Genomic DNA, 16344 nt, shown 5'->3' with positions numbered 1-16344 from the left:
ATCATAATATAATAAAGTGTGTGTGTATGTATGTATGTATGTATGTATTTCTTTTTATTTTGACACTGAGCCTTTTATTTTGCCACGCACTGAACAAAAACAGCAGCAGTGCGATGTTTCCCTTTAAAAGTCTGTGACGTCCTGCGCATGTTTTTATCGCCTCTGGCTCAGAGTCGCTGCTGAGGATCAGTACAGTAAAAACAAGGAAGAATAAAACTGCAAGATCTGACTTTGATCATCTCAAACTACAGTTATGCCTTCCGATAGACCTTTCAAACAACGACGGACATTCGGTAAGTTCAGACAAAAGTCGGTAGAGCAGCTTTATTAGCTTTAGCAGTGTTAGCTATCAGGTTGCTGTTGTTTACGGCTCCTGCTGACAGTACTAACAATGTAAACTTGAGACTGAAAAGTAAGAGGTTTTGCCAGCCACGAATCTAAATGTGAAGCTTGTGTTAATGGTGCTAATACTGAGTAACCTGAATAACAGACATTAACGTCTGAAGTTTCAAGAGTGCTTATTGTTTACGTAATAAAATTGTTTTTGTCTAAAATGGAGTCCCTATAATTTAGCCCTTGTCCCCTTATTCATGGTCCCGTCCGAAGGAGCTGCTTTTCCTTGGTTATCCAGAGAGAAGTTGCATTTCATTCCCACATTAATTATTCACCACTAATAATGAATGTTATTAAAATATGAGATGCCACACTATATCAACGTTACTGATCAAAACTAGACGACACGTATTTAACTGACGATAGCAGTGTTTTTCCTTTGCACTTGTGGACTCCCAATTCCTGAGTGGCCGTGTTTCTAAAAACAGAAAAATGTAGTTAGATATTTTAGCATTACAGAAGTACGAAAGTACACAGAGAAATACCTTAAAGAAATCGTAAATGTGGGTCTTATAGTGACTACAATCTCAAAAAATAAAGTTATTGAAGTTAGCTAACCTAGCTCCGTTAACGAAAATGACGAAAATGTGATAATGGAGCCGTTAGCTTAGCCTTTAACAAACTGACGCTAGCTGGCTAGATATTGCCATTATTAGCTAGCTAACTGTCTCATCTGACAGCTACAGCAAGTGAACAAACTAGCTATATGTATTTATTTTTGATGTAAATCTCTTTATTTTTAGTATCTGTTGATATCGTTTTAGTAACGTTAATCATTCCGTTGAGGCCTCAATCTCTTATAATGGAAAGCTTATAGCTTAGCTTAGCTTAGTCATGACACTGTTTATATTTGTATTTTAATGTGCTATTAAAATTGTATTAATGTGATATTTTGGTGTTGGGATGTTCCCCTTCGTGATAAGTTAAACCTCTTGGCTGTCATCTTAGAAAAAAGCATAAATTAATATTAAACTGCTGGTTCCTTAAGGCTGAATCCCAAATTGACCTTACCTTTGACAAACAGCCCACTATTTAGGGAGTTAACGTTAACACCTTTATTTCATGATATATCTAGGTCTCTATGTAGGGATTAAACATTTTTTTACTTAATGCACCGTCTAGTTCACTATTTAGGGAGTAAATATTAAACCCTTTTCTTTCTTGCCATAGCTAGCTCACTATATAGAGTAGACACCATTATTTCATGCCCTGTCTAGTTCACTTTTTAGGGAGTAAGCACCTTTATTTCATGGAATATTTAGTTCTCTATATAAAAGGTAAGCACTTTTATTTTATTCCCGTACCTAGTTGACTGTATAGGAAGTAAACAGCTTAGTTCTTGCCCTATCAAGTTCACTTTGTAGGGAGTAAACACTTATTTCAAGACTTTTATAGAGAGCATAGTGCATGAGTCTGCCAAATATGGGTAATGTGAGTCATCTAACAGTGCTTATTGTTATGGATAGCTCAGCTTTCTTCTGTGATGGTATGAATTTAAGCGTTTACGGAGGTGCAAGAAGCAGCTGATGGTTATGGTGTGGTACACATGTTGGGTAATTAAGCTGTAACTTGATCTCTCCCATATTCCACACAGGGGAGCGAGTTTGTGGAGGGAGGAGTGTAAAAGCCCAATTCCATAATCTGTGTAGCTTACAGTCTGCAAGATTTGTGCATTGTGCTGAATTTGCTGTTAGCAGGGACATTTTAATTCTAGGCAGACGGCTGTCCAGCTGTGACAGTGGTGCAGGGCAGCTTAATTAAGATTAATGACCTTGAATAGACACTGGCTGGTGACACTGATATAATACAGTGCAGGAAGATGCAGATGACACTGTTCTTTTAGAGTTTAGGCCCAGTTAGACTAAAGTGACGTAATATAAGCAAGTATGTAATACAAGCAAATAATCATGATCTTTTCAAATTAAGCAGCTTTCCTTTACAAGTATAACAAATACATGCTTATGCTTTTTTGTTATTTCATTATTAATAGTATTTCATATGAATTATAATTTGTTAGCTGCAATGAAATGTATTATTTAGTGAGTGTGCCTGTCTTGACATGATTGCAGATGTTTTATGGTTTACTACAATCAAAAATCAGAGCCTAAATGAATGTTATTTTAAAAAACAGTGGGTCATATTACCTTGTATGTTTACATTCCTTTTTACACATAAACATTAAAAAAAAAGATATGAAGGTTGTTATACTGTCTTTATACTGTCTAACTTACTTTGTTGATGATTTAAATTTTTCCATTTTGTTTGAAGCTGATCGTTGTAAGGAGGTGCAGCAGATACGAGAGCAGCATCCTAATAAAATTCCGGTAAGGAACTGTCTGAATTTTGTAACACCTATATAACACCTACAGAAGCATTTCTAAAAGCTTATTCCAATATGAGTCACCAGTCATAAAGCTGGCTTTTCAACTTTGATGTCAAGTTATAACACTTATGTCAGGTGGCATAGGGTTGTGTCAAGGCACTTTTTTGCCTGAAATGACAGCAGATTATACATTAAACTGCAGAGTCCATTTTTAGCCCGCCCCCCCCTTTTTTAGCCGATGTACTGTAAAACGATAGGCTAAATAATAAATTATTTAAATTTAATTATTTAATTTAATAAAGTAAACTATGGAAATTTAATGGCTGATTCCTTGTGTATTACTGATGATGGATGCTTGTTTGAGGTTCTGATAAGTTGCAGTTTAAATTACAGACAACTTTCTCAGCATTCTCGATTCAGGGGTCTGTCTCATGACGCAGTCATTACATCTAACCCTGACAGTTATGTGATTGGCTGTTCACACTTTCATTAATCATAGCCTGAGAATCTAAATCTGGTTTAACAGAGAAAGTTGTAAACTACTGTTCTAAAATGTGTTAACCACAGCTGTTTTGTTAGGTATTTTTGTGGCACTTTTTTGAGACATGATCTGCCAGTTGCTTTTTTTCCCCTCACTCAAGCATCTTAGACAACATACTAGTACAGTAATAAACCTGCTGGCCATGGGGCCCTAAGCAGCTGCTTATGCTGCTTAGGTAGAGCCGGCCCTGGTTATATTACAGTGACATAATGCTGATGATGTGACACAGCTTAAATCTTATAAATGGTAAAATGAAACTCACTTTACCTAAGGGTCACAGAAAATGCACACTTTTGTTGAACCAGCCTGACTTGACAGGCTATAGGCCTGTTCGGACAGGGTTAGCTCTACATGAGGAGGTAGAGTAATGTCGGTTTTAATAGTGTTTCTCAGTGATTTTAGTGCACCATTTCAGTCATTGTTACAGACTACGTGCTCCTGTGTCAGTAAACATTCCACTAATGTCTGTAAAATGAGCCATATAAATAACCTCAGGTTATATGGTTATAATCCCATGCGAATCGAAATGTTAGTAAAAATGCTGCCATATTCTGTGGAAAAGGAGTTTCTTATGTATTGTGGCCCGAAGAAGCATTTAATTGTGCTCCCTGTGGCTAAAATCAAGCCAATATGTATTGTTCTACCTCAAGTGTACAGCTAAGAACATTAAAATGTGTAAAAATTACACAAAAAGGTTGATTTTATGTAGTAAAGTTGTATGCTGGTTCCTGAGCTAATGATCATGTTAATAACACAGTGCATTAATTTAAGACAGCGAGACTGATGGTTGGGGTAAAAGGGTTAATGGCTAAATTGGCTTGTATGTCTTTTCTGCCATTTTTTTTAATTAAAGGCAATACATAAATTGAGTATCCACTCCCATCTCTGTCATTTATACCAAGATTTCTTAGACTGTGCAAATCAGTTATAAACATTACAGACATCCTTTGATAAACTTACATTACTGCACCTCCCCATGGAAAACTATGTGATGTGATGTGATGTGATGTGTCAGAAATGTCAGATAGGTCTTTGTCAGTTGTCATGAAGTGTTATTGCTTTAGCCAATATTACTTTGAAGATGCTGCTTATACTTGCAAACAGTCATGGTGGCGTGATCAAAGTGATAGTGTTTTATTACAGTGGGGAAAAATGGCTGAATTTAAAAACAGTGACTTTACACCACTGCATGCATGTTTTTTTGTTTTTTTTTTCCTCTGAAATGTTTGGTCGTAGGTCATCATTGAGCGTTATAAGGGAGAGAAGCAGCTTCCCGTTTTGGACAAGACCAAGTTTCTTGTACCTGATCACGTCAACATGAGCGAACTTGTGAAGATTATCAGGTAAGAGTTTGGTTTGGTGAAACAAATGCAATGTTACACAACATACATGACCTGTAAAGAATTTCACAAAGCAGGATTTCTTATTTAACCTATGTATGTATGTATGTATATATATATATATATATATATATATATATATATAGGTCTACTGCCAGCAGAGAATCCCTCCTCTCTACCAAACCCAAACCCTAAACTGCTATGAGAGCTACACGGCCATCTATATAGCACTATGGATCCAGTAGAACACTAATGGTGATTTTTAAAGTGGCTTCTATATTAGAATTGGGGTCTAAAAAGGAGATTTCACACACACTGACTTTTTGACATTGCTGTGGTAAGCAACAGATTTTTAACAAAAACAAAATGCATGGAAAATAGCTCAATATTTGGACAAGACTTGCATTATTAGTAAACTCAATTAGCCGAATAATTCCACAACAGTTACCCCTATATTTTAGTATCTGAGTGCACCAGAATATTATGTTAAAATCACAAAAAAAATGTCTGCTGCTGGACTCCACTACAGGGAACTGGTTTCTGAACATGTCACCTTCTCACATAGTTACATATGGAATTATGTTTATATTGATTTACATTTTTTGACAGGTTCGAGTCTGACTTATTGAGGTTGTTTTGATGCCCAAAAAATGACAAAAATGGCATAAATGTAGTGTTTTTTTTGCAGAGCAACACTAACTTTTAATCCAATTTAAATAATAGTAAATAATAATAATGTATTTATTCTTCTACTTACAAACATACTTAATGTACTATAGTTTATAATCTGCACTTTCCACAGAATTACTCTTCGTTTTAATGAGCTACGAATGAGAAATAGTTCATATAAAATTTCAACATTTGTTTGTATCAAGCCTGTCCAATAAGAGAGGAGGTAATACTGTTCAGGCTTAGGGACAATCCCCAATTTGGGTTTAAGTTAACCAGCTTTGCTGAAAAACCCTGCCCAGATCAGTCAATAAATTCAGTCTCCTGAACTTCAAGCCTTTTGTTACCAGTTTGATCCTAAAAGTGTGTCTGGATGTGTGTAAAACAATTTTCGGTATATGTCCACAGACTTTGTGAAGTGATTTAACTTTAAATTGATTCAAATAGGGAGAAAATGTTATCATAACTGTCGTCAAAACGAAAAAATGACGAATAAAGAGAAAATAATAGAGAAAATCAATGTAGTGAAATTTGGTAATTTGGCTCCAGCATTGCAAGTGCATGAAAAAGGTAAACTAATAAAAGTAAACTACCAAAGATAAGCCCATTTGTAAAATGAGGTGTATGTTCTTCTTGTCTGCAGTTTAACTCAAGCTGGTTTGTTTACTGCTCTGGTGTGTGTTTAAGTGGCGGTGGGGGGGGGGTGTAGCATGTGCCAGAGATTTAGAGCTGCTGCTGACCCTGTCGTCCTCAGGGGACTGCTGCTAACGCTTTTAAACTTTCCATCTCTAAAATTAGCTCTGCTATTTTTGGAAGCTAGTCACTTCCTATCATGTAGCATTCAGTTTTTTGATGGCTCCCATGAAAGATGTTAGCAGAAAAAAGCACAATCAACTTTTCTGAGGAATGGATTAGCATGCTTTAGCCTAGCTCTCAGAATATTTCACAATCCTCCTGATCAAATGACCTAACTGCAAGTGACATTTGCCCAACATTTGTGAGCGGCTGGTCAGGCTGTTTCCTAATCACAACTCAACAGCGCTGGACATGTTTATTGAGCTTAATAATAAATCAGATAACACTTTGCCTTAATTTGACTGAGGTGTAAATACAGCTAGAGCTAAGAGTATTTAATGGACAGTTACAGCTAATGTTACACAATATATAAAAACGTTCACTTTATTCACATTATGTAATTTGACAAGGGTCACAAAACATGTAATTTTCCACAAAGAAAACGTATGTTGTTGTTGATTTACCAACTTTACATTTAAACCAGCACTATAAAAAAGGTTTCTCTACAATGAACCTTTTCATATCATACCACTCTAAGTGACTTTGTTTATGTATTAACAACGAAGTAGTTAGTAGTCAGTAACACTTTGAATATTTCTGTGTTCAATCCTGTTAAAACTTGGCTGTCTGATTTTTTGCTATAGTACTTTGATACTACACTTGTTATCATTAACAACCTTCCCACTGAAAACTTTATTTGTTTGAACTTTATCTGTGTGAACTGGAAGTTGATCCCTTTGGGACATCAGTTCTATGTACACAGTTCATAATGCATGCTTTATTTGATTGGTTTTATTTGACAAACTTGTGGCAACCTGTCCTCTTATCTTTGGGTTTGCAAAAGAAAACAGTTTCTCAGAAAAGTTGTGCAACACATTTGAACATTAGTTTAAGTCCGCAGGCCTGGCTTATACTAAGAATTCATGTGTGCTGTGTAAGTTATAATTGTGACACCTCAGCACACGTCTTGAATGCCACAACACCATCCTAAAATACCTTAACACTGTATACTTTCTGGAGAGACTATGTTCCCTATGTGTCCATCCTCTAACTGGTTAGAATAGTTTACCTTGTGTGTGTAGGTTCAGAGCTCTGGAGATGTTTACGATATGACATTAAGATCCTACTCAGTGAAGTAGTTCTTCAGAAATTAAATTTATCATATACAGTCATGTGCAAAAGTTTGAACACCCCTGGAAAAATTATGTGTCTTGTTGATTTTCTAAGTTAGAAAATCTACAAAATTAGTAACTAAGTTAACTAAAATTAAAACATCTTCTACAGGAAACACACTCAAAAAAAACATTTTTCTCTAAATTTTAGTTTACATTTAATACAGAATGCGCCATGACTTTTGTACTGACCACATTTCATGTTTATATTTTTTTTCTGGTATGTTAAATTCAAATAAAGTGTTTGCCAGTTAATGGAAACCCTGCATGAAACAATTTAAAAAATTCAAAACAACTGCTTAGGCTAATGTTTTGTGAAACACTGTATCATTCTTGCAATAAAGTCATCCATGGTGTGTAATTTACATATTGTAACATTTTTATTATTGTGCTTTTTTCAGTTGCCTTTGACATTATTTTTTACCCCCATATCTGTATATCTGTCTAATTACTATCTATTTGAGTTTTTTATCTTGATGTGTTTATGTAGGTTTAAATAGCCATTATAGTTATAGCCTACTTCAGTGTTTCTCAACACAGTCCTCAGGGCCTCACAGGCAGTTCATATTTTTCTTTCATCCCAGAGTGTTGTGAGTTAGGTTGTAGCAAAAACGTGGACAGTTGTGGGATGCCCCGAGGACTGGGTTGAGAAACATTGGCCTATTTGATGTCTCCCTCATCCCATCCTAGAAGCACAAGTTCAACACAGATGAACTTATGCTTCTGGGTCTCCCTGTGTGTATTCATTTTCATCCTTTGGATCACAAAGAAATCTGAGCTGTGTATCTGGGTATCAGGAGAGGAGAAAATGAATCTAGCTACATAGATCGCAGTAACAGCAGGCTAAAGAAGAAAAAAACGGTGGCACAAGCAGATGTTCAAACAGCTGTTAGTGTTCTCTGGCTAGTTAACACAGCTGGTTACAGAAACTTCATACCTTTGAGCAAGTCACATTTCTTGTCATAGCTCAGAAAGCTAATAAAACTACCTACTGTGAGTCAGTCAAAGGAGGTTGGGGTCTGCTTTTCAATCACCCAATAAAACATAATCTGCTTTAGTTTCTTGTCCGCTAATTTGGTGACATCAGCTGTTCGGCATAATCATGTGATGTTAATGCCGTATTGATTGGCTGTTTTATTAAAGTTGCTCCAGGAAATTGGGATGCTTGCAACTGTTGCGGCTGAGTTTTGAATGAGTTGCAGGATGCTTTATATTATGCAACTCAAATGCAGTTTAGTTTCATGTAGGTTTCAAGGAAGTAAAGTTGCATGAAAGTTTCACCGTATAAAGCCAGCCTAATAATTCTAACTAATGTACTGCCACCGCCATAGTCAAACCAGTTATTGCATTCTCTTGTTTCTGTCTGGCCTGCAGGCGTCGTCTGCAGCTGAACCCAACACAGGCCTTCTTCCTGCTTGTCAATCAGCACAGCATGGTCAGCGTGTCCACTCCCATCTCTGAGATCTACGAGCAGGAGCGGGATGAAGATGGCTTCCTCTACATGGTCTATGCCTCGCAGGAGACTTTTGGCTGCTAAGCTTTAATCCTGGCCCCCAGGATTAATCTGAGGGAGGAAGCCGAGAGAAGCCGGAGAAAACAGGCTCAAGCTAAAAGTCCCGTCTCTGTGTTTCTCTCTAAAATCTAGCTTCTCTCCTGCCATCTCTAAACTAACACTACCATCATAGTGTCTCGCTACAACACGAGCGTGCATATGACAGCACTACTGTACCTGCTAGTCCGACCCCTTTGACCTTTTTAATCAACCCAACTCGCTCGTTCCACTTAGTAACATAAGCCTGGGTGTACGTAAGGAGCTGTTTTTACTTTTTGCTCTGGCCCTGTTTGTTTTTATGTTCTAGAATTTTATTGCTTTTATTAGGACCGGTGTGTAAAATAATTAGCAACACTTTTCCAGTCACTGTAAATAGGTTAGTGTCTGTTATTTCTTTTTTTGGTTTTTTAAAGGTTAATCTGTAGTCTAGGCATTGTTGCATTTTTCTGCTCTTGCTTGTAGTAATCCGTCAAACAGTAATCATTTCTGACGCTGGAGTTAGATTTTAAAATCTTTCTTCAAAGGAAGTCATAAACAAAAATGTAGGCCCTATCACATTCACGCATATAAGCTTCAGTAGCATCTGTGCACGGTTTTCTGGCCATGTAAGAAAGAGCCCTGCAAACCAACTTCAGAGTGAAAAACCTGAATAAACCTGAAAAATGCCACACTACACATACACAACTGTGTTTGACAGCTTATAAAACCTGGGGTACATGTAGATGTGATACATGTAGACTTAATAGCCATTTTTATCATCTATACATTCACTTTATTAGCAAATCAGTGAGCCTCTAGAATTAGAGTGCCCCAATTCAGTGTCCAATATTTTAGCTTTGCAGTGGAACTATGAGGCTAATGTACATGCAAAATTTCTGCATGTAAACATCATCGTTAACACCTAGTGTTTTAATACGAAAATAAGTATTGCAGCAACAGATTTTCTTTACAGTGGTGGGAATAGAAACCAGACGTCATAATGTCTATAACTCAACGTATTTGTAACAATTTCATGTAAAGACATTCTGTGAGGGAGCTTTCACAGGCATTAAATGCTTGAGAAGTTTCTTTTCAGTGGTGGTGATAAGAACCAGAGGCCACAATGTCTACAACACTAATATAGCTGTTTTTTCACTATCCAAAGCCACCAGTGAACCTACATGTCTTCTTTTTATGGGTAAGGCTAAAAATGGTAATGATAATCTGAAATTTTTTTTCTTTTTTTTTAGTTATTGGTTACTATTTTGCTTTATCGTGTCTTGTATGTACCACTCCACCCTGAGTGGATTTTAGGCAAAAAAAATTCTTGCAGAAGAAGACAATGTGTATGGAACCATTTAATTTCATAACTTTCTGATCTATTAAATTTCTCTATATCAGAGAATTTCACATCACATGAGATTTTCACATGCAAACGGAATCACTCTGAATGACTTTGTTTACATATTAACTGCATAATTACAAAGAAATTTTGAAAATTTTGTAAACTTCATGTGGTTTGAAGCAAGTTTTGTGTTTAGTTAAGTATGCAGTGTGCACTATGCTAATTGATAAAGTGTAAGCTTCCATTACTTTTTAGCTACATTAGCCTCATAGCTACAGTGCAGAACTAAAAAAGCAAACTTCAGACACATAACCTGTCCTGGTTGATTGATTACATTATTCGGGGATTAATTAGGTAAATTTGATTTCTTGCTGAACTATTCCTTTAACGGTAATCATGAGATAATAAAGTGGAGGTAAAGGATCATCTGTAGGTTTATCTAACACCATTTAGGTCTTGTGTTTTCATTTGGGCTAAATATGGGTTTCACATACCTATTTTAGTCCTTATTACTGCCACCAGGTTCTGTAGGATTGGGTACGTTTACAAATACAGCTCTAGTGGTCAAGCCTAAACTGTGCGAGTATGAATGTGGTCTCTGTGTGTATGTACGCCTCCAGTGAAACAGCAGTCTGTACTGTATATGGGCCGGAGGAACACAACACTAAATGGGTGGTAGGTGAGGTTTCTTTTGGCATACTCTAATAAGTAGAAATGAATATGCTTCTTTTGCACAAACAAAACAGCTAAGAGGATGAACTCTGTTTAAATGTAGAACTTAGAAATCTAGCACATAATTGTATTCTGTTTTATATCTGGCTTCTTTCCTTTCTATCACTATCCGACGTGTTTGCCTTCTGTCCAAAACTTCAATGAAGGGTTTATGATGCACTACAATACCTTTGCATGTTTTTCTCAACCTTTTTTTATATATTGATTTTATGCTATAGATTTGTTAATTATTTCAACTTTATTTAACGCAGAAAGTCTTTTTAGATGTTTTCGAACCAAAAAAAGAAAAAAAGAAACAGAAAACCTGATATAAATATGTATGTATGTATGTGTATGTTTGAAATGTGTGTATAAACCATCATATGATTAGCTCCAGGTGTGCTGTTTGTGTTCTTTATTTTCTTTATTAGGTGGGAATGTATCAAAGGTATTCATGACATTTATTTGTCCTGCTTGCAGTTGGAAGGTCATATTCTGGGGGGAAAAAGGTCATTAAGGAGTAAGGCTATGGGAAATCAGTTGAGCAATCATATCAACAAAATATTATAGTTTTACTTCTTTTTAGAATAATAATGTATGGATATTTGCAGCTTTAACCGTATTTGGTTGAGCATAATCCCTTAACCTGCACATTGTACAACAAGCAAAAATAGACAAAAGCAAGAACAGAATATTCTGATAAGAGCCTAACCGATATATTGGTTGGCAGTGTTGGCCAATGTTGGTAACTGGTAGCACATTGAAAATGTTTTGGCATCACTGGGATTTGAGCTCACTGTCTCCCAAAGGTGGCAACACTTTAGACCAGGGGTCTCGAACTCTAAATTCCTGGGGGCCCAGATGAAAGAATGCAGTGGGAAAAAAAGTCTCAGATAACATATATACTCATTTAAGCAAGGCTTAGTCAGTGTTTGTTAGCAATTTTACTGTCACCACAACTATAACTACTACTGCTACTACAAATAAAAATATTTATTAGTAGTAGTAGTACTAGTACTACTGTGTATATATATATCATATAATAAATATTTTGGTGATCCTTTAAATCAAGTAAATGCACGTTCAACAGCAGAATTATGTAGGACTGTTACTGTGATAGCATTGGCATTCCTGCTAAACACAAGTTTGGTAAAGGAGGACAATTAATCTTAATTCTCAGTGGATTCATCTGATAGATTGTATCCACGGATTATGATATGAATGATATATAAAACAACAAAGGCAGATTTAACTAACTATTGGTGTACATTAGAATAATAGCTTAGTTACAGCTAAATTACAATCATGCCTCAGTGTTTGATGGGTGAAGCAGATCTATCCATCAGATGTAAATATTTGGCCACAGAAAAATAAACAAAAAAAAAACAAAACAAAATTCTCTGGCTCAATTTAAGGACAAATTGTAAAAATGACTTTTGTGTATGAAGCTGTGGCCAGTAGTTTGAGACCTCTGCTTTGGACAGTTGTGCCACAAGGGAGCCAAATATGAACTCCTCAAAGTCAGAATTTTTAGCCAAATGTATATATTGGTCAGGCTCTAGTTTCAGATTTACCACAAGGGTTACATTATGTATCATTTTCATTCCCCCCAAAAATACTGACATACCACCATCACCCACAAGAAGACTAAAATGGAGCTATCAGCTTAAAAAACAAGTGCTAAAAGTAATTTCAAAGCTAAATTACAAAAATGTATGTAGAATAAAAGCATACATATGCTTAACTTGACAACGATGGCTAGATCTCTGTTTTCATGGTCTTATATCCTTAGGAGGAGATGTACTCCGAATTGTCACATGACCTCCATAAATCGTCATCAATCAAAATGATCGACTGAGCTGCACATAGACTACCTGAGAGATTTCTGACTGAAAGCTCCAATTTATGTCACTTAATCCCGGCATAGCACCAATATGTACAAGCCTAAGCACTGAGTCATGGTACCATGGATTCTGAGTAACACAACTGAAGCTTTATCTAACACACTGATAAAATGAATTTGCAAATACTTTGTGGCATTTTACGAAGCTGGATTCCTCCGTCAGCTGGATAACTTAAAGGGCCCATATTTAATTTTAAAGTTCACTTATAACACTTGTGTGTTCCAGTTAACAAAAACAGTTTTCCAGTTTTCCATGTTACAGACTCTCTTTGTCCCTTAGAATTAAACAGATTTGTTAGTGTGCCTTTAAGACTGTCAGAGTCGGAAACAGAGCACACTTCGTTTTGTAAATTTCCAGTCAAAACAACCAAACAAGTACAAGGTATTAATTTTTCAGCATCCATACAATATACTGAAAACATATATTTCGCAGAAAACTACACATAAGCCTCAACAGATAAATAAATTTGATTTTTCAGTACTAAGAGTGTCCACACTTTGTCTTTATTACAGCTTCAATTCTATTCAGGAGACTTGCTTTCAGTTTTCAAAGAAATCTGCAGAGATATATCTCCATACCTCCAAAGTTGAGTCTTAGAAGTTGGTTGCGTTTTCTGCTTCTCACAGTCCAAATAATGCCAAACACATTCAGTGATGTGAGGGCTCTCTGGGGTGGCCAGTCTATTGTTCTGAGAACACCAGCAGCTTCTTTCTTTGATTTGCGAATTTTCAAATCTTTTTTCTCAGTAACAGCTTATTGAGAGCTGCACATCCTTTCAGACCACAGTGTTGTCCTCTCAGAATGGAAGGATGGACAGAAACACCTGTGGATTATTTCAAATCTGAGGCAAGAGTGGGGGCTTGATTTTCTCCTCTCTCTCAAAGTTGAAAGTCTTAAGTCACTTAGTTTAGGTGGTCTACCAGGTCTTGCATGCCTGTTAGGGGTCCGATATTCTCTAGATCTTTTATCTCCAGTTCTGAAAATTCACTTATTTTCCTTTGACTTTACCCTTCCTTATATCTTATATCTAATGTCTAGAGAAATATCTCCTGCAAAATAACTTGTACTTAAGAATAACTTACACTTAGTTTGTTAAACCAAGAATAAAGGGAGGACTCTGACTTTTGCACAGTACACAGTAAATGACCTCTGTTCCTTGTATTGTGCCTCATTCAAAAAGCAGTTTGTTCTAAAATGTATGGATCTTCCGCTCCGCAATAACTGTGCTACAGACTGCTGTAACAACACTCATACATTTTGAAACATTATCAGTGTTTGTCTGTGGAAATTCTCATTTCATAAAAGCAAAGAAAATTTGTCTTTCCACGATATGGGCCCTTTAAGAAAGGTCAATATTGTCCAATAGCTCCCACTTCTTCAGCTGGACAATCTTGACTCATCTGGCTACAAGGAATCTCACTCCTAACTCCTTCGTACTCCTTTCACAGACAGCGAGAAGACAAACACGACACAGAAATATAAACAATTGATTACAAACTGAGCTGAGTCACTACCAGTCAGTGCTGAGATGGTGCAGAAGCCTTTGCTTCTGACCTTAATGGAATACTCCAGCGTTTTTTTTATTTTCAACCTAATCTTTGTCTGCTGCCTCTGTACTGTATGATCAGATAGCAGGAACAATAATTTGGATAAAATGTTCCTGTATTTAGAAAAGAACAAACTTTTTTCACCTCTATTTTGTATGACATATTCTCTCAGTCTGTCCATACTAACACTTGTATTGTTGGAGTGGAACAGTTGTAGTTTCAAATTTGCATCATGCATTACAAATATTTATTCATGAAATTCAGCAAATGCCCAGTGACTTCTAATATAAGTGAGTTTTAAGACAAACAGGTTTTCAGTCTTTAATAAGTGCAGGGAAACATGCTGAAATTATTCTTACCTAATTTACGATTTAAAGGATCCATATCATGAAAAAAACAGTTTTCAAGAACAAAATTTTCCTTACTTTTGTTAATTAAAAGAGTTTGATGCAGTATGTGTAAACAGTTGAAGTTTCAAAATGCTCCTCAGTTATTACATGGAAAGAAAGCCAGTTTTGAATTCACTGTTTTTGTGAAGTCACAGAAGACAACCCATTTACTATCTATTCAGCGAACAGCAGTTTAGCTCCACCCATTCACAATACTTATAAGTTATAAGGGGTGTTTAGGCCTGGACTGCTTTCTGAATAAGGCACAATACAGGGCAGCCAATCAAAACAGAGGTCATTTACATATATCAGTCTTAAAGGCACAGTAACAAAAACAGACTGTTTAATTCTAAGGGATAAAGAGAGGTTGGAAAATGGTTATGTAAAAATGAATTATAACTGTTTTTGGTATATAAAACCTCACAAACATTTTAAGTGGGCCTCAAGGAAAAAGGTGAAATATAAGAAAAATGTATGATATAGGCCCTTTAATACAGATGCAGCAGAGCAGACAGAGATTAGGTTGGAAATAGCTGGAGGGTTCCTCGAAGTCCAATAGCAATCATTTTCCCAGCCTTGGCTTCATGAACCTGTCTTCATGAACCTAATCTCTTCATAGACGAACATGACACAGAAATATAGACAAGTTATTAAAGACTCGACTCGAGCACTTGTCAGCGCTCAGAAGTGAAGTGCTAAGCTAATGTGGACTTGACCACCAGTTAGCATGATATGATTTGCATAGTGCTAAATGGTAGCTATTCACTTTTATTTGTTGTTAGCAACAAGGCTCAAGAGGGTCCTAATGCAAGTTTGCATCACTGCTAAAGAGTCCTTGGCACCATTTAGCCAGCAGGTGGCAGCATTACTCAACAGGAGATGAGGAGTGAGTTGGTGAGGGATTGGTGACTCTGGGCTTTCTCTAACGTGGCACTTGCTGAGAGAATTTCACACGCAGCCAGTTCATGACAAAGAGCATTCAGCACCTCCAGAATGTGAGCCTTCCCTGTGTGTGGAGGGGGAAAACAGACATAAGAGGAATTAAGTCAGGTTCTGTTGTTCACAGCTACATGGCTGGCCAAAAGTTTAAGGACACCTTTGCATAATGTTTTTGATACAAATGTTTACTTAACATATCCAATAGAACGCTGTTTGGATCTTGCCATTTTTCTTTAATGGCAGCAACAAAAGTCCTATTTTATTCCACTGTTGTGATGTCAGCATGCATCAGCATTCAAACCATTAATGAGTTATAAGCCATTTTTGGACCCAAAGTGTCTTATTATGTGCTTTAGTTTGAAAAAAAAATGTCCTATCAAGGAAGACACTCTGTTAAACATGGTGTGCTGAAGAGTGTTGAAGCTAAATATACTCATTTGGGTATTACAGCTACTGGGAAATACACAATACGACCAAAAGTATGTGGACACGTGGCCATCTCACATATATGACCTTGTTGGACATCTCTTTCTAAAACCATGGGCATTAATATGAAGGTGTGGAGCGCCTCCACACCAAACTCATCAAATCTTGTCTTTAAGGACCTCACTTTGTGCACAGGGGAACAGTCACAATGAAGCAGAAAAGGCCTCCCCTAAAATGTTGCCACAAGGTAGGAAATGTGTAACTGTCTAACATATATTTGTATAGTGTAGCATTAAAAATTACCCTTCACTTGATCTAG

At 36.5% G+C, this 16344-nt stretch overlaps 2 protein-coding genes across 2 annotated transcripts in view; one reads left to right on the top strand and one right to left on the bottom strand.

Annotated features, from left to right (window-relative positions):
• The first annotated feature begins 112 nt into the window (after positions 1-112).
• map1lc3a (microtubule-associated protein 1 light chain 3 alpha) lies at positions 113-11216 on the top strand. The gene is made up of 4 exons (XM_036559955.1): positions 113-293; positions 2662-2717; positions 4494-4600; positions 8608-11216. Exons 1-4 carry the CDS (start codon positions 254-256, stop codon positions 8768-8770), a joined length of 366 nt encoding a protein of 121 aa, XP_036415848.1. The 5' UTR covers positions 113-253; the 3' UTR covers positions 8771-11216.
• Positions 11217-15031: 3815 nt separating this feature from the next.
• The window catches only part of efcc1 (EF-hand and coiled-coil domain containing 1), a 45370-nt gene continuing 44057 nt past the window's right edge, over positions 15032-16344 (bottom strand). The window contains exon 8 of the mRNA XM_036559954.1: positions 15032-15666. Coding sequence (XP_036415847.1) covers positions 15530-15666 — 137 coding nt within the window. The 3' untranslated portion in view covers positions 15032-15529. The remainder of the gene's footprint in view (positions 15667-16344) is intronic.

This window comes from Colossoma macropomum, unplaced genomic scaffold, assembly GCF_904425465.1.
Source record: "Colossoma macropomum unplaced genomic scaffold, Colossoma_macropomum, whole genome shotgun sequence".
In the NCBI taxonomy this organism is placed as follows: Eukaryota; Metazoa; Chordata; class Actinopteri; order Characiformes; family Serrasalmidae; genus Colossoma; species Colossoma macropomum.
This window is presented reverse-complemented; position numbering and strand designations above follow the sequence as displayed.